The sequence below is a fragment of the Alligator sinensis genome, unplaced genomic scaffold (genome assembly GCF_000455745.1).
Source record: "Alligator sinensis unplaced genomic scaffold, ASM45574v1 scaffold311_1, whole genome shotgun sequence".
Lineage (NCBI taxonomy): Eukaryota > Metazoa > Chordata > Crocodylia > Alligatoridae > Alligator > Alligator sinensis.
In genome coordinates, this window is record NW_005842355.1 from 504,740 (window position 1) to 522,420 (window position 17,681).

Consider the following 17,681-nt stretch of genomic DNA (forward strand, 5'->3'; position numbering starts at 1 on the left):
CTGACAGAGCCTGAAGTGTGTTGGCGGTGATGGGAAGCTTGTGCTGCTGCTTCCAAGCGCCCATGCTCATTCTATACAGAGCAGACTTGAGTGTCCAGCGCTCTTAGTGTGCTGCCTTTCCCTTGGGCTGTTGTTGTCAGTAAGAGGCAAGCCCTGGAGGAACTGTCTCCTGTGGATTTGCATGCCCTAAGCAGCTTTCCTGTGGGTATCCCTAGAAGTTTTAACCAGACTGTAATGACACATCCCTTGCTTGGAGGTGCAGTTTTTAGTGCAGTGACATGGCTGTGTTCTCTCTCAGATGGTGGACCTGCTGGTTTAAAGTGGAGCTCAGCATCCCACGGGAGTGGGCAGGGAAGGAAGTGCATCTCCTTTGGGACAGTGACGGGGAGGCCATGGTGTGGAGGGACTCGCAGCCAGTCCAGGTGAGAGGAGGTGCAGGGGTCAGCCTGGGAGCTTTGCTCTGGGTACCTGCCAGGCCACTGCAGCAGCCTGACCAACTTCCGTGACCTCGCTTGTGGCCTTTTATAACAGGGACTTCAGGATTCCCTTCAGTTGAATCATACTGGGTTTTTCCTTTCCTCTGAATCAGCAGAGCCCAAGTTATCCAAACCCATTTCCTCATGTAGCCTGCGGGGCTGGAATTTGGTAGCAGCAACATTATTTGTTGTGGCTCCAGGAGCAACAGGATCCACTACTGCCACCAAGTTTCCAGCCCCGTAGGCCAAGTAGCACGGCTCCATGGGCCAGATCTTGGTCTCCTCTACTCTAAGTAGTACTCCTTCCTCCTTTTTTTTTTTTTTTTTTTTTAGAGTGGGACAGGGGTTAAAGTTACATTCCCGCTATTTGCCCACAGCATGCGGGCTGTCCTGGGGTTTTATTAAAGCTAACAGCAGCACCCAGGAAGAGCCAGTCCTTTTCATCACATGCCTTGTGAATGACCAGTACTGCTGGGAGGAGGTGTCAAAAAGATAATGAGCTCAGGCCCCCCTATCTTCCAGTAAATGCCCTCGGTGTGCAGCGCTCTATGGTGACCTGCCGCATGTCTGTATGGCCACATCGCAAGAATCCTTGCATCACTGATTCTGCCCTGAGACCCTCTGGCGGCCCCTCTCTCACGTGTATTGTCTCCGAACCGTGACAACAATGTTCCAAGCTCAAATGTCCACCCTCCTACTTTTCCACACAGGGCTTGACTAGAGAAGGTGAGAAGACCAGCTATATCCTGACAGACAGCCTCATGGAGACAGACCCTCACAAGTGAGTATTCAGGGAAGCCCATGCCCAACTTACACTTCTATGGCCCCCCCTCTGCTTGTGAGGAGCCTGAGGAGGAAAGCGTCCATGACTCCCTACAGCTTCATTTGCCAAATCACGAGGAGAGCCATATTGCCACATTGTCACCCATGGTCTGGAGATGGCAGCTGACTGGATAACAGGGGCAAGACATATCCATCCTTGTGCATCAGGGCATAAGTTATTCACTTGCTGGGGTCTGTGTGAGGTTCTCCCTCCAGTCCACAACCCAGCACACAGTGCTGTACAGTGAGGCAGGTATGAGATGCCTTACTCAGAAGCACCCAGATTGGCCACCAGGAGAGGCAGTTGTTGGCCTTGCTCTGACAGGCCTTTGGTCTGGTATCTACTTCTGAGGAGCCTTGTTTCCGAGTCACTCGCTGCCTGTGGAATGTGTCTGGTGTTCTCTGGCTCAGTGAGGGCGGAGGGACGGGACCCGTGGCCCCTTTGCTTCCTTTCTGTTCTCGTTTCTCCAGTCTGAGCCTCTATATGGAGGTTGCCTGCAACGGCCTCTTTGGGGCTGGGAAGGGCACCATGATTGCACCTCCGGACCCTGACAAGAAATTCACTCTGAATAAAGCGGAGCTGGTCGTCTTCAATAGGGATGTCCATGAGCTGCTGGTAGACTTTGAGATACTGTTGGACATGGCCAAGGTACGTGCTCTTTTCCTCTGTCCTGCTCACATGTGCAGGGCATCAGACCCAGTCTCTGTAGGGTGGGGTCTACTAGCCTTTCCAGTCTGGGAGGTGCTAAGCTCATGGTTCAGCTCTCCTTGCTTCTCCCCTCCATCAGCACCTTGGGGAGAAAAACCAGAGGAGCTTCCAGGCTCTGTACATAGCCAACCAGATGGTGAACCTCTGTGACGTCACAGACTCATCCACCTTCCCTGCAGCTCACCAGCTCGCCTCCACCTTCTTCAGCCAGAGGAATGGAGAGAGCCAGCACACGATCCATGCCATGGGCCACTGCCACATTGATTCGGGTAAGAGCGTGGCTAGGCTATCATAGGCACCTGTTGAATGGTCTGAGATTTAGTAGGCCTGGCCCTTGGCTTTGGGAGGAACCCGGTTCAAAGCAGATAGTGGGCCAGGAGGCACTGAGTGCATGGTGGAAGTGATGGTCTGAGCCTCTAGGATAAGGATTATCTCTGTTACCCTTTGCAAAAGGTGTTTAGCCTTTTCTGGCTTGATGAAGCATGAGTTAAAAGGCATTTTGATGGAGGAGCCTGTGATAGCCTCTTGTGCCTGGACCTTGCCTCACTTGGATTTCAGATTTCCAGCATGGATTGGGCCTTGCTAGGGAAATAGGAGTGGAGAGCCCAGGACACCAGCACATCTGCGCTGGACAAGAGTCTTGCTGGGGCAGGAGATGAAGAAAGACCTCTTGCCTCTGCATTTGTAACCACACTTCTTGCAATGCAGGTGCATTAATAGCCATATTTTGTTGATGTCTTTGGTGCTGCTCTGTGCTCAGTTCTTGTTAAAGGCAGCATAGCTCAGGTCCTAGGCAGGTCTCACTTCTGTCTTGGCCACCTGGAGAAGATAGCACAGAATGGCTTCTGGCAGGCAGCTTGGGGTGTGTGTATGTGTGTGACATCATAGTTTCATAGTTGGTAGGGTCAGAAGGGACCTGAGCAGATCATCAAGTCCAACTACCTGCCATGGGCAGGAAAGAATGCTGGGGTCAAATGACCCCGGCTAGGTGTCTATCTAGCCTCCTTTTCGAAGACCCCCAGGGTAGGAGCAAGGCCCACTTCCCTTGGAAGTTGGTTCCAGATCCTAGCCACCCTGACTGTGAAATAGTGCCTCCTGATATCTAGCCTGAATCTACTTTCCATCAACTTATGGCCATTATTCTTCGTTACTCCTGGTAGTGCTTGGGGGAACAGGGATTCTCCCATTGCGTGCTGGTCCCCCTTGGTCAATTTGTAGATGTCCACCAGATCCCCTCTCAGCCTTCTCTTGTGGAGGCTGAACAGGTTCAGGTCCTGTAGCCTCCCCTCGTAGGCCCTGCCTTGCTGCCCCCAGTCATGCGATTGGCCCTCCTCTGGACCCTCTCGATGCTGTCCACATCCCTCCTGAAGTGCGGCGCCCAGAACTGGACACAGTACTCCAACTGCAACCTGACCAATGTCTCATAGAGGGGGAGGTTCACCTCCCTGGACCTGCTCGTGATGCACAGCCATTTGAGATACAAAGGCCACAAAGCTGCCCATGTTCCCATAGCCTGGCTGTGGCCGTACGAGGAGTCCATCCGGAAATGTGCTCGCAGCTGGGTGACCGTTGTCCGCTTGATGGAAAAGAACCCGGGCTTCACCTTTACCTGTTCCCAGGTGAGTTGCTGTCTCCTGCCTGCAGGTGGACAATGAAACTCCCTCAGGAAATACAGATGGGAATTGCTTAAGAGTCTGTGCCTGTTCTCTGGACAGAACTGGTTGGGGCTGCTGCTGTGACCTCTACACAGGACTCCTTCTCTGGCGTGGGGCCCGATGCATACTCAGTCACAGGAGCTAGGTGCCCATGGTGTCCTGTATTTTAGCCAAGAGCCGTCTGCCTGGTTGTACTTGCAGTGCCCTTTGATACCTATTGAAAAATCCAGGCTTGTAGATGCCTAAAGCCAGAAGCTCAGCTGTGTGCTGTCTTCCCCAAGCCTATGAGAGCTGGAAGTAGCCTCCATCAGGTGACAAGCTTTGTCTTCTCCCCAGGCACAGCAGTTGGAGTGGGTGAGGAACTGGTACCCTGGGCTGTATGCTCAGATTCAGGACTTTGCCAGGAAGGGACAGTTCATACCTGTTGGAGGCACCTGGGTAGAAATGGTAAGAACATGGCAGCCCTGGCCCATCGCTTCCTGAACTCCTCTGCACAGGAGCAGGCCCAGGACACCCCAGGCCCCCCGGGAAAAGGAGTGCCAGAATTCAGTCAGTTCAGGGGGCCTGGAACACAGCAGTTACTGAGGTGTGTTGTTCAGTCCTGCTAGGGCCCATTTGCCCTCAAACCAACTCCGTCTCTCTCCTGACCAAGGCAGTTGCCAAGCTGTGCTGGCAGCAACTCTTCTATCCTCCCCTAGGCCCTCCTTTGTCTGGAGAGCACATCAAGTCTACATGTGGCTGCCCTGCCTCGGTTGGCAGCTGTCAGGCTTTGCTCTGTCCTGGGAGGGCAACGGTGGGGGCTGTGGTTCAGGGGACGAGAGCGGAGGGCACCCTCACTCTGCACAGTGTTCATCAGGCCTGTGGTTCCTCCACCCCAGGATGGGAACCTGCCCAGTGGGGAGTCGATGGTGCGCCAGTTCCTGCAGGGCCAGCGATTCTTCCAGGAGCAGTTTGGGAAACTCTGCACGGAGGTATGCACTCCTTCTCGCTGCAGCTCTTTGCATTCTTGCTCCATGTGGGCAGAGTGCTCTGTGCTTTCCTTTCTAGAGCTGGTATTCCCAGGGTCTCTGCTTCATTTCTGCGGGGTGAATTCCCTTGGGAAAGTCCAGCCAGCCTGGCCTCCTGGAGCCCAAGATAACCCTGAGTGGGGTACCCTCCAGCTCCTCAGTGTCCAGTTCATCTAGGACCCAATACCCAGCAGTGTGTCCATGAGGTGCTGGGTCCCTGTGCTGGGCACGAGGATCCGGGTGATACTTGGCTCCTTTTTACTGTTGCTCAAAGCCGGGAGTGGGGGAGGGGAGTGTCATGCTAATGTATGTATCCCTGCCTGCGTACACAGCCTGAGAAAGCTCTGGGCATGGGACTGTCTGTGTTTCTCTCCCTGCTCCCAGTTCTGGCTGCCAGACACCTTTGGATACTCTGCCCAGCTGCCCCAGTTGATGCGCGGCTGTGGAATATGGCGGTTCCTCACTCAGAAACTCAGCTGGAGCCTGGTGAACACCTTTCCAGTAAGTGGCTATGCTGGCATGGGAATGGGCATGGGTCTAGTAGGCTCTGCTCTGGTTCTTCCTGCAGGCTGAACAGCTCCTTCAGCCCCCTAGGTAGAGCTGGGGACAGGCCTAGTTCATGGCTTTAGTGAAGTCACACTTTGCTGATCCCAGCACACTCAGCTGGTTCTTGGGTCTTTGGAGGATGGTGGGAAGTGGCCCAGAGACCGTATCTCAGTTTCTGGCCTGTCTGTATGTGCTTCCTTCAGGCTTCCTGTTGCATACTCCAAAGCCAACCTCTGAAGGGAGATGTGATTTGAGCACAGGCCTGGCAGACAAAAAGTCCTCTGGTTGTCACCCTCTGATTCCATCCTGTAGCAGCTCCTAAGGTGCCAGCCCAGTTGATCTTTGAGGGTCCTTGCACTACCCAATGTATGTGGCAGGGTGGGGAGCAGCGCAGCACACAAGAGAAGCAGTAGGGGCTGCAGGAGCAGTGGTAGGGGTATCACTGATGTAATCTGCTCCCATCTGCTGATTCCTTTGTTGGTTCCACCTTTGGTATTTGGTTTATATGCAGTCCTGTGTAGAACCGGGAATGTGTGGAGCACAACTGGCTGTTAGACCATTAGTCAATGGCACAAGATACCTGTCAGGTTAGGAGTGCATGTGTATCCATGGGCTGTGCAATGGCCAGTCTGTTATAGTGTGCAGGTGTGCATGTGAGTGCAGGATCCCCCTGTGCATTGGGGCAAGTGTATGTTTATGTTCATGTGAGATCCCCCATGCACTGGTGTGTTTGTATGTGTGTATTGGTGAGCAGGACAGAATCAGGAGTCTTGAAGCCCAGGACAAGGCGATCTTGGCTATGGATGACCAGGTGTTGAACAGCTTCGAAAAATGAATGGTGGGCAGCCAGGTGTCTCCTTGTAGTATTACTGCACTCTGTTCAGCCCAGCAGGGCTCCCCCTGGAGCCTCCAGGAGACACCACAGCTTCAATAGGTTGATGCCTTGCTCTCTTCTAGCACCACACCTTTTTCTGGGAAGGCATTGATGGCTCCAGTGTTCTGGCCCATTTCCCACCTGGCGACTCATATGGAATGCAAGGCTTCGTGGAAGAGGTGAGTGAAGCAAGCTCTCAACCAGGTGGGCTCACCCCTGCCTCTCTGCCCCAGCACATCCAGCAAGCAGAGAAATGCCAGCCACCCTGCACCTGAGCTGCAGGAGGGAGTCCTGCTTGGAGAGGTTGTAACTCTGAAGAACAGAGCCATAGCCATAGCCATCTGACTGTGTGTCTGTGATTTGGGCTGTGATAATCAGCTACATTCTAGAGAGAAATATAGAGTGGAGGGTTGATGGGTCACTGAGGGATGGGTCCAGGGCCATCCCTAGGGGGTGCGAATCAGGGCAACTGCCCCAGGCCCCACGCTTTGCGGGGCCCTGTGGAGCTGGGCGGAGCAGCAGTGGTGTGGAGCTGGGCAGGGTGGCGGCTCCGCGTCCAGCTGCTCACTACCCCCCACCCCTGCCGCCGGTGGTGGCAGCTTCTTTGGGTCCGGGGCCTGTGGGATCTGAGCGGGGGCGGAGACCCACATGGGCTGATTTGCCCCGGGGCCCTGCACCCTGCTCAGGTCTCATTTGAATGGGCTGTTGCATTTCCAGCTCCCCCTGCTGGATATAACCTGGTAGCCAGGCCTGAAAAGTGAACAACCATGGTGGGGAGCACTCAGCGACATGTCTGATGGTAATGTCTGCAGAGGCTTCCTTGGTCTCATGGTGCATGATGGCCCTGAGAGCCTGTGACATGTGTGTGTACAATCCCTTCCAGATGCTGAAGACTGTGAATAACAACAAAGACAAAGGCTGTGTGAACCACAGTGTTGCTCTCTTTGGCTTTGGAGATGGAGGAGGTGGCCCAACCCAGAAGATGCTGGACAGGATGAAGAGAATGAAGGACATTGATGGGCTGCCCAGGTGAGAGGAAAGTTCCCTACCCTGTTCAGGCTCAGTGGAATACACAGCTGGCTCTCAAGGATGCATCTGCTAACTCCTTTTGTTTTCACATGCTGAAAAATTGGGAGGGGTCTGCTGATGTTTCACAGCTGCTCACAATCTGCCTTCTTGTATCTCTTATCCAAAGGGTTCAGATGTCTACACCTGACCAGTTTTTTTCTGTCTTGGAGAGAGATGGGTCACAGCTGTACACCTGGATAGGAGAGCTGTTTCTGGAGCTGCATAATGGCACATACACTACCCAGGCTCAGGTAACCCCAGGGGTCATGGTAGGCAGACAAGGTTCTTTGGGTAAATCTGATATCTTTTATTAGACCAACTGAATAGTTGGAAACATTCTTCTTAGCAAGCTTTGGGTTTAAAAACCCTTCATCAGGCTGAGGAAGCACCTGCAGTTGGTGTGTGCTCTTCCTGGATGGAATGAATAGTAAATGGAATTCCATCCAGGAAGAGCACACACCAACTGCAGGTGCTTCCTCAGCCTGACGAAGGGTTTTGAAATCCCAAAGCTTGCTAAGAAGAATTTTTCCAACTGTTTAGTTGGTCTAAAGAAGATATCAGACTTACCCAAAGAACCTTGCTTGCCTACGTCCTTAGACCAACACGGCTACAACCTACGCCTCTGTTAGACAGTAGGGAACACTTGCACCCCACGTTCAGACACACCCAGCAGCAGACCCTTGTGTCATGTCTACAATGAATTCAGGTGTAGGCACACCTTATTTCATTTCCTAGGTCTAATGCACTGGCACAAAGTTGGTGAGTTTGGCTTTTCAGTGCTATTGGGGAATGGTGAAAGCCCAAAGAAAAACCAGTTGTTTTGTGGGGTCAGGGTTTTCTTTGTTTTCAGACCTTCTATCTCAGGTACAAGCACTTTGACAGGATACATTTAAACATGTTCTGTGGAACTCTTCAAAAGAGCTCTGCTCTCCTGGCTTGGAACACAAGTTGGAGCTGCTCATTGGAGATCAGGATGATGCCCCTGCACAGGGGAGTTGTCCTGTATTCAGAGAGTTTTCTCACCCTTCTGTTTTCTACAGCATGCAGGAGTACTTTTAATCCCTTCCCCTAAGAGCTTCCTAGCTCCTCAGTTACATACTGAAAATAATTAGGTTTGTTGTGCTTGTTTATTGTTGATAACGCAAGTGTGAATCACTGCATTTTGGGAAGAACCATCTTCTAGAACAGAGCTCATGCCTAAGTGGCAGCAGTCTTTGCTGCTGTAGTGGGAGGGGGTTGTGTGGAGAAGGTGCTCCCAGGCAAAAGATTGTCTTATTGTCAACTGATATTAGTTACCTATGTTCCCACATGTAGTTTAGATGCCTGCACCTGCTTCTGAGGAATGATCATTCTAAAACCCATTTTATTTTTGCTTTGGGATCAGATAAAGAAAGGCAATCGGGAATGTGAGCGGATACTGCATGATGTTGAAGTCCTGAGCAGTTTGGCCCTGGCACAGAAAAGTGCTTTCCCATATCCTGCCACCAAACTGCAGCATCTCTGGAGGTAAACTAGTTTATCTGAGTGCCATCACTAACTGGGTCAAGTTGCCCCAAGAATCACACCCATTTATAATACCTGATTGATCAAACACTTTGACACTATGGTTTAGACACGGATGATCCTGCCTTGACCAAAGCGTTGGACTGGATGACCTCCTGGCATCTCTTCTAGCCATATTGTTATCTTTTTATGATACTAAGAATTTATCCCAGGGAAAAGTAAACTTGTCTCAGTGATTTCCCAGCCCTGTGCCTTCTGCTCTCCCATACATTGGGAATCCTTTCAGAAGACCAGAGAATGCTTGAATGAACTCATTGCTTGGAGATCTCTTGGCCTGGGAGCCTACGACACAATTCCTTGTTTCCTATAACCATTGATCATGGCCCAGCATCAGTCATATTTTGGATGATGGAGGTGAAACCCAATACCCAAAAACAGGTGTGAGATCTTCCTAGCTAGATGGTATTTCCTCTCATCAGTCTGTAGGGTGTGGCAAGACTCATCCTTCAGAAGGAGGTTGTTGTAGTTCATGCAGAGTGAATTTAATTCCGAGCTCCTGTTCCTTGGGGTTTAGGCTTCTGCTCCTGAATCAGTTCCATGATGTGTTGCCAGGCACCTGTATCCAGCTGGTAGCAGAGGATGCCATGAGATACTACGAAGGTGAGTGGAGAACACTGGGTTAGGGCCCAAGCAGGTTGTAAGACATTCTGCCGGGGGGGGGCTTCAGAGGTTTTGTACCTGCTTTTTGGTCCATTTGTAAACATTTGCCTGTGGTGCAGCTTCTTTGGAGCTCATGGGGCATTCATAACTCCATTAGGAAGACATGCTGTAGGCATTGGTAATAACTAACTCCCCTGTTTTCCTGCATTGAGTGTCCTGCTTCCTGTAGCAGCAGGTTGTATGAATAACATGGCCAATGGCTGGGTGAACACTGAATGTCATTCCTTGGCTGCTTTATGTGTCTGAAGGACCTAGCAAGCTTTTTCTTGCTTTACAAACCCTAACAATCTGCTCTTCACTCAAGTGGCTTTTCTTCACCCAGAAATCCGTGGTATGGGTACTCTCCTCCTGAAGGAAGCTGTGCAGTCCTTGTTTGGAAAACTTTTGCCAGCTGGCTCAGAAGCAGCCGAAAGCACTTTAATCCTGAACACATTGCCTTGGGAACGGACAGAAGTTATCTCCAGGGCCACACCAACCGGAGCAGACACCTTAGGTACTGCTGCACTGCCTACCTAAAAACTTCTAGGTCATCCTTCATGGAGCAGTGATTCACACTACACCTCTTCATGGATAGCAGAGGAGGGGAGGTGGGTCTGGAAAAGTAGACCAATACAGCTATGAAAGATGCATATCTCAGCAGGATATACAGCTGTCACTCCTGAGGCACCTGTGACAGCAGTGCATGTGTCAGCCTTCAGGGCTTCAAGGTTATGCATGACCAGGATTTCCCTTGATTTATAGAAAGAGATTCCATTTCTCTCAGCACCACATGGAAGCTATCTTCACACAGGGAGGGGGAAAGGATCCTATAGATCCTGCATTCAGAGTAGTGGTTGGGTGGAGGTATTTAGTGTAGAAGGGGGCAATGAGAGAGAAGGCTCACATGGAGCCAGAGAGGGTATCTCCACTGAAGGGAAACTGAGTGAACTTCTTTGCCTCTATTTCTTTTAGCTCTTGTGAAGGTCTGTAGCATGGGCTATTCTGTGGTGAAGGACTCATTAACACCACCTCACCCTGTAAGGGTGGTTAAACAGGTGAGCTGCCCTGTGGGGTCCAACCTAGGGGGAGTTCCCTTCTGGATTAGGCCCTCTGACCGCCTCTGCCCCTGTGGCTTGTGTGGAGTGTGTGCTGTGCTGTCTTCTGATGTCTTTCCTTATTCACCAGTTGGATGGGTCCATTACCATGGAGAATGGGGTTATTGCAGCTCATCTGGACTCAATGGGACATGTGACATCGCTTCGTTTAGTGAGCTCTGGGAGGTGCGTTATATTTTTCTTCACACCAGTAGACTGTGGGTTTCCTGTCACTCGGATGACCTCCAGAGGGTCCATCCATGCTGGACAGATTGTGCGATGAAGCCTGGTAGGGAGTCACTAGAAGCTTCCCCTTCATCCCTGAGCTTCATTTTACCTCAGGCCTCCTCTGGGACAGGAGTTCAGCCCCTCAGAGGAAAGTCTGGGTCACTTATCTCACCAAGTCTACTCCTAGAGAACCTCCCCTGTGAACTCCTAGCTCAGTGGCTTTGAACCTTCTTAGGCTGAAGGCACCCCTAAGAAATGCCAGCTATCAGTTGTCACTTACTTTTTGACTACAGAAAAATAAGAGTCTTCTGTTGCAAAGGACTCAGGAAGACTATTGCAGGTCAGAATGTTTTTGATGCTGTGGCTTTCTAATTGAAATCTCCAGCTTTATCTCATGAATCTTTTTTGCACTCTTAATAGTGCTAACATTGTGTTGCACCTTGTAGCATCCTTGATAGGATCTCACCTTTGTTGAGAGTCACTGCCCTAGCTGTACATACCTGTTGTAAGGTATGTACAGCTGATGTTGGAGTCTCATTTCAGGACTGCTTTATCTTTCACAATTTTTTGTTCAGTTACTGCTCATCTGCTGCTTTGTTTTAGGGAGTCAGTCCCTGAGGGTTCCTGTGCTAACCAGTTTGTGATATTTGATGACATTCCCTTGTACTGGGATGCCTGGGATGTGATGGATTATCATCTAGAAACCAGGTAGGTGAGTGGTGCCTTGTGAGCATAGACACTTCTTTAGGACTTGGCAAGGATCTTTGCCTCTTGGGGTTGTAGCAAGGAGCCAGTTTCCCAGAGGGAGAACAGAACTGTCGCAGTGGGAAGCCATGTTCTTGTTCTTTCCAGGCTTCTGCGTAGTGTGCATCACTGTACCTTGGAGTGTTTCTGTGCGTATTTCTGGTGAGAGCACTACAATCTGCAGGTGTCTGTGCTCTCCCCTTGTCTTGCGTCTTGCAGGAGCCTTTCATCAGCCCTGGAGATCACAAAGTCATCACCCTGGGCTCTCAGCTTTGTGTGTTAAAAACTTTTAGGAAGCCAGTCAAGACCCTTGTGAAGCCGCTGGAAATTACCTTGGCAGGGGGCCTGCGAGGAAGTGTCAGATTCTCTCTGCAGATCAGCGAGAAGAGCATCATCACCCAAGAGGTCATCCTGGACTCCATGTGCCCTTATCTCCGATTCCTGACCCAGGTTTGGAAACGCCTGTGGAAGCCGCATCCTTGTGACACTGTCTGTGGTGGTGGGAGGAGAGAGAACCCTGGCATTCAGTAATACTATTTTTGTACACGTAGCTTCATGGGGCAAACCTTACCCCTTGTATTGTGCTCTCAAGCAAGCAGGAAGGCTGTGGAGTCTGCAGAACCCAAGTGCAGTTGCACCATGCCATAAACATCACTAAACAAATGGAGATGTGCCTGGAGGTGGTAAAAGTCACAGATGATCATGGCCAGGACCTCCTAGACCACCCAACAGACTGCCCCTGCCTGGCAGCAGCCAAGATAGTAAACTTCTGTAATATACAGTATTATCACCACTGCTGCCCCACCTGGGTGCCCATTCAGCTTCCGTGTGCATTTACTCAGAGCATTAGGGTTGCAGTGGGATGGATTCTGATGTAGCCAGATTTTGCCCCAGGCAGAGCACAGCAGGGTACAGCTAGCATCTCCTGCCTGCCCTGAGCCTGCTTTCTGCTATTGCCTTGACTTTAGGTGGAGTGGAATGAGGCTCACAAGTTCTTGAAAGTGGAATTCCCTGTGCAGGCTCGGAGCATGAATGCCACCTACGAGATCCAGTTTGGCCACCTGCAGAGGCCAACACACTGGAATACGTCTTGGGACTGGGCCCGATTCGAGGTGAGAGAGGAGCAGCCCAGCTCCAAACTCCGGCCTGTAGATTAGAATAGCCCTGGTAGCTCTTTGCTCACCCATCCCTTCCCTCCACACTGCGCAGGCACTCAGAGAAGTCCTCCATCTGTTTGGAGCCCTGGCTTGCTTCAGGGGGTGTCACTTCTCCTTAAGGGATATCTGCCTGGAGCAGGTTCCCCTCATCTCGGGGGAGGCAGTTCTTTGTTAGGCAGGGTCCCTTAGTTCAGTGTTTTTCAACCCAGGGGTGGTGACCCAGAAGTGGGTCGCAAGAATATATGAAAGGGTCACGAACAAACTTTAAAAATGGATTCTCCTTTAAAGGAGAAAATTGTGGGAAACTGGCTTTTCCTTTGCAGGCTGGCAGAGTACCAACCTGTGAGGGCTACTTAGGGTCCCCCTGCCCCACACACCCACTCCCTGCCTCACACACTGGGGTCTGGGGGCAGCGGGTCAAGAGTGAGGGGCACTGAGTCGGGACTGGCTATCGATGTTTACAAATGGGTCCTGGTACAAAGAAGGTTGAGAACCACTGCCTTAGTTGACTGCAGCAGGGTTTGAAGGCACCCACACCAGCATAGGTGACGTGTAGGGGGGCATGGGGGGGACATATCCCCCCACCCCGAGATTGACCGCCGCCAAAGGTGCCACTGGTTTTTGCGGGCAGGTGCCGCCTTCACCTGCCCCCCCGCCACTGCCAAAGCAGCCGGTGGCAGCTGCAGGCAGTCCCTGCTTGCCCTCCTGCCACTGACACCACCAATGGCAGCTGCAGGTGGTCCTCGCTTGCCACTCGCCAATGATGACACTGCCAGCAGCGGGTGTGGGTGGTCTCTGCTCACTGACACATGCTGGGGGCTGGGGGCGGTCCCCGCTCGCCGCCATGGTGCCCCCCCAGTCTCAGGAGGCACCAGTTTTTCATGCACACCAGGTTGTGGCTGTGGCTGGTATGTTGATAGGAGAGCGCCTTCCCTTGGGCTGTTTTGGAACAGCCTCAGAGACACTGAGCTTTCCTGCAACTGCTAACAACTGCCTGCCCTCTGGGGCTGCAGTTCCCTGCTGGAGGGGAAGCTGCTGGGTCTTTCACGGCCAGTTCAAGCTGTGCAAGAAGCAGTTGCAGCCCCAGCTGGGCTGCAGCTGCCAGGGAGTTTGGTGAGAGAGGATGAGAGCTTTGTCCTTCATGGGGACTGGATTGACAGCCACAGGCCCCCATTGCCAGATCCTGGCTCTTCACAGTGTCTGGGATCCATTTGTCTCCACAGATCTCTGCACTCACCCACTCCCAGTCCTTGCATCATTCATCATAGTTTCTCTAGCACCTGCCTTGCTGCACAGGTCTGAAAGGGCCATCCTGAACACCAGCCCCCTAATGCCTGACTGCTCATTCTACCCTCTCCCCGCCGCCACAGGTGTGGAGCCACAAGTGGATGGATCTGTCAGAGCATGGCTTCGGGGTAGCACTGCTGAATGACAGCAAATATGGTGCCTCAGTGCACGGGAACACCATGAGCCTCTCACTGTGAGTGGGGGAGAAGGGCGGGGGCTTTGCCTGGGCCTAGAGGCTACAGCTGCCTCCCACCTGTCCTGCTGGTTTAATTTGGAAGGCGGGAGGACTGAGATGAGGGTTAACCCTTTCCTGCATCCCTGCAGCAGGCTTGAGTACCTGATGCTGCTTTAGGGGAGGTGGCACAAGATGGCTGCCTGTCACCAAATGGGCAAGGGCCTGGCTCATGGGTTCTTTCTTCTCCTTTGGTACTTTGCCCCTCAGGCTCAGTTGGCATTTGATCTCAAGGCACAATAGGGCCTGAGCCCAAGCCCCTTCCTGTTTCTTAGCAGAGGGAGTTAGCTGTCTTGTAGGTGGAAATCCTCCCTTAATGAGTTATTGTTACAGAGCCTGGCACTGTGTTGAGAGTTCAAGGAGCCTTTGTCATTGGGGAGGTGGGGGACCTGAGCATGAGGTGAGGAATGTGTGCGCTATTTTGTAGGAGAGCCAGAGGGAGGGGAAGGGAGGGGGGGCTTGTATTTATCTGCTGCCACTTAGAGAATCCATGGCTATAATCCCCTTCATTCTCAGCCTGAGAGCACCTAAGTCCCCTGACACCACTGCAGATATGGGACACCATCAGTTCACTTATGCTGTGATGCCTCACCTGGGTGAGTTTTGGAGGGTGAACAGCTTGATTCTGTTCCTCACTCCCACTCAGGGAGTCTGCTCACTCCCTTAGGGTGGTGATGAGGAAAAGGTTCCCCTCTCTGTGTGGGGCAGAGGGATGCTGGGTGTGGAGGAAGTTCCCTTCCCCCTAGCATGGAAGGTACTGGCACTGTCTGCTCACTGGAGGGTGGCTCTTTTCTCTGTGTAGGCTCCTTCCAGGAGGCTGGTGTGATCCGTTACGCCTACTGCTTGAACTTCCCTCTCCACGCAATGCCGGCTGTCTCTGTGCAATGTCCAGCCTGGAGCGCCTTCTGTGTGTCTTCCCCAGCTGTCGTGCTAGAAACCATCAAGCAGGCAAGTGCACCAAGGAGCGAGGCAAGGAGAGGACAGCCAGGCTCTCTAAGATGAATGTGACTACAGAGCTGTGCCAGCTCTTGTGCTGGGGTCAGGCCCATGGAGAGCACTTGGGACTGACCCAGTGATGCTACTCTCAGTGTGACTCCATCCTATTTGTCCACACTTTAATCTGCTCGAATGACTCTTCTCCATTCCTCCTTTTGGAGCTGAGCCACTGCCCCCTTTTATTTCTTATTCATTGGATGATATGGAAGAAGAGCACTGCAAATGGGACGCTTCAGTTCCACTGAGAATAGTCTGGGCTTGACCCCCTGTGCAGCCATCTTACTGATCTGCATGCTCTTTGTCCAGGCTGGTTCTTCCTGGTGGCATAATATCTCCCTTTTGTGGTTGCCCAGGGCACCAGCTTCAAAAAAAGGGCCGGAGAGAAGCTTTGGTGATGCCTGACCTGTGGATGAGGCTCAGGGAATTATTTTGGGAAGCTGGAGGGATGCAAGTTTCACTCTCCGACACTTTTTAGGCCTGATTTCAGAGCTGCGCAGCACCCATCTTTCTTTCCCAGTTCACTGTGGGACAAAGGGGCTGCTGCTTTTCTGGAAATCAGACCCCAGTGGCATCCTCATGTGAACACGAGGAGCCCAGGCAGGACAAGTGAAAATACTGCTTTCGTTCTTGATGAGTAAGAACTTGAGGCATCCCTGCAGGGAGGAGCAGAAATCAGCCTCTGCTCCAAATAAAGTACCTCAGCCAGGTTTTGTGCATGACCTCCCTGCCCTCAGGTGGATGGCCTGTGGGTAAGCAGGTGTGGTCCCTCCAGCTCCTCTCATTTAAATGGTGAGGCAAAGCTGCGGGGGCTTATTTGATGCCCTGATAGAAGGCACAGGGCTGCCTGCCTGTCACAACTCTTGAGGAGACCTTTCCTCTCTGTCCTTTCAGGCTGAGGACAGGCCAGGTGTCCTGGTGGCCCGACTGTATGAGTCTCACGGCAGCACTGTAGTCACCTGGCTCCAGACCTGCTTTCCTGTGAAGGAAGCAATCATGTAAGTAAGAAGGAGGTGGAGGTCAAGGAAATACAGGGCCAGATTCCCAAAGGTACCTATGCCCGTAACTGGCCATTGAAATCAGTAGGCGATGTGTAAGCCTGAATACCTTTGTGAGTCTGGGCTTTCTTCCTTCTCTTCCTCTCCCAGATGTGACCTCCTAGAACGGGCAGACCCAACCAGCCACCTGCCGCTGGAGGAGCTTGGTGTGAAGCTTTCCTTTACGCCATTCCAAGTGATCTCCGTGCTCTTGGTCTTCGGGTAGTGAGCTACACTAGTATCCTATCCCTGAGCCAATGCCACAGGCAGCCGTCATCTGGTAATTTCAGCAGCTCAGCTAATGGGCGCATGGACATCCCAAAGCACAGCTGCACAGTGGGCATAGCACAGAGAACCCCTTTTCCCAGAACATCATAGTAGGACACTACCATCTTGGTAGGACATGGCTGCCAAGTGTCAGTATCTTCTCAGGGGGGAGTTTCATAGTGATAGACAAAGGAGAGATCTGGTTTGGGTGGGGAGACAATGACAAGCCTGGTGCTGGGGTGGTTGATATCCTCAGGGACCAGCCTCAGCACAGAATCCTGGTGCGTGTGAGGGAGCGTCTCTAGCGTTCTCTCCCCTAAGGATGTCCCCTCTGTTCCTTTCACTCCCCCAAACCCAGCTGGTCCTTTGCTCCCTCCAGGGCACTTGCATTGCAGTGCTTTCCCTGGTGATGACAAAGCACCTTCTCTTTCTGTAAAGCTGCCCAGCCAAGAGCCTGGAAAGAAACAGCATTAAAGATGGACGACGTTGCTGTGTTTGTTTACCTTTGACGTCTTGCACTTGCAGTGGAGGACCCCCCCTCCCCCCCAGCCTTCAGAGCATGAGGCAGACAGCAAGTGCCCACCTGCTCTCAGGTGAACTTCCTCCACAGCTTGATAACCACTTTATAAAGGTGGGCACTAGTGTCATCCCTATGGTAGAGGTGGGAGCTGAGGCACCAGGAGGTCAACTGATATACCCAAGTCCTCCAGTGGCCAAGCCAGGGAGGGAACCCAGGTCTCCTAATTCCCAGTCTAGTGCTCATTAGGCACCACTGCAGACACCACCAGAAGGAGCCATGGGCTGTCGCTGGCAAATCATGCCAGGGAAAGGAGTCCAGGACCAGAGCCAGGCCTGTTGTGGCCATAGCATGGGATGCCTATCTCTGGGACAAGCCCTGCAGCTGCAATATGGACCTATTTCTGTAAGAGCACTGCTCTGGGGAGAGGCCATTACCTGTTCCCATGGAACAAAGGAGACATCGTATCCCTTGCTGGGCTGAGGTGCTCTTCCCAGCCATGTTTTCTACAGTAACTTACTTGTTTCCTGTGGTGAACGGCTTGCCCATGGCCAGGGCACGTAGAGCCTGGGAGGCTGCTAATGACAGCATGTGGAAGCAGACATGGGAGGTTCCCTACAGCCTGTCACTTCTATTGCCACAGGCTCTTCCTGCAGTTCCTGGCCCTTGGCTGGCAGAGGCTGCAAGGGGCCAGCAAGATACATGCCCAGGAGAAGGTACCAGTAATTTCCAGATAGCACAAAGCCTTCTTCACTCTGTTCATCCC

At 52.2% G+C, this 17,681-nt stretch overlaps 1 protein-coding gene across 3 annotated transcripts in view; it reads left to right on the top strand.

Annotated features, from left to right (window-relative positions):
- Nucleotides 1–16,888, top strand: part of MAN2C1 (mannosidase alpha class 2C member 1) — a 20,837-nt gene extending 3,949 nt beyond the window's left edge. Inside the window, exons 2-25 of one of the 3 annotated variants that reach the window (XM_025210561.1) lie at nt 299–422; nt 1,187–1,257; nt 1,770–1,947; nt 2,087–2,276; nt 3,520–3,626; nt 3,999–4,109; nt 4,541–4,633; nt 5,054–5,170; nt 6,173–6,268; nt 6,973–7,118; nt 7,285–7,408; nt 8,542–8,663; nt 9,235–9,320; nt 9,703–9,873; nt 10,332–10,414; nt 10,545–10,639; nt 11,285–11,389; nt 11,719–11,875; nt 12,394–12,537; nt 13,953–14,062; nt 14,618–14,697; nt 14,904–15,049; nt 15,989–16,092; nt 16,243–16,888. In XM_025210561.1, coding sequence (XP_025066346.1) covers nt 393–422; nt 1,187–1,257; nt 1,770–1,947; nt 2,087–2,276; nt 3,520–3,626; nt 3,999–4,109; nt 4,541–4,633; nt 5,054–5,170; nt 6,173–6,268; nt 6,973–7,118; nt 7,285–7,408; nt 8,542–8,663; nt 9,235–9,320; nt 9,703–9,873; nt 10,332–10,414; nt 10,545–10,639; nt 11,285–11,389; nt 11,719–11,875; nt 12,394–12,537; nt 13,953–14,062; nt 14,618–14,697; nt 14,904–15,049; nt 15,989–16,092; nt 16,243–16,357 — 2,781 coding nt within the window. In that variant the 5' untranslated portion in view covers nt 299–392 and the 3' untranslated portion in view covers nt 16,358–16,888. The other 2 variants (XM_025210562.1, XM_025210563.1) reach the window with 2 other exon arrangements.
- Nucleotides 16,889–17,681: the final 793 nt, after the last annotated feature.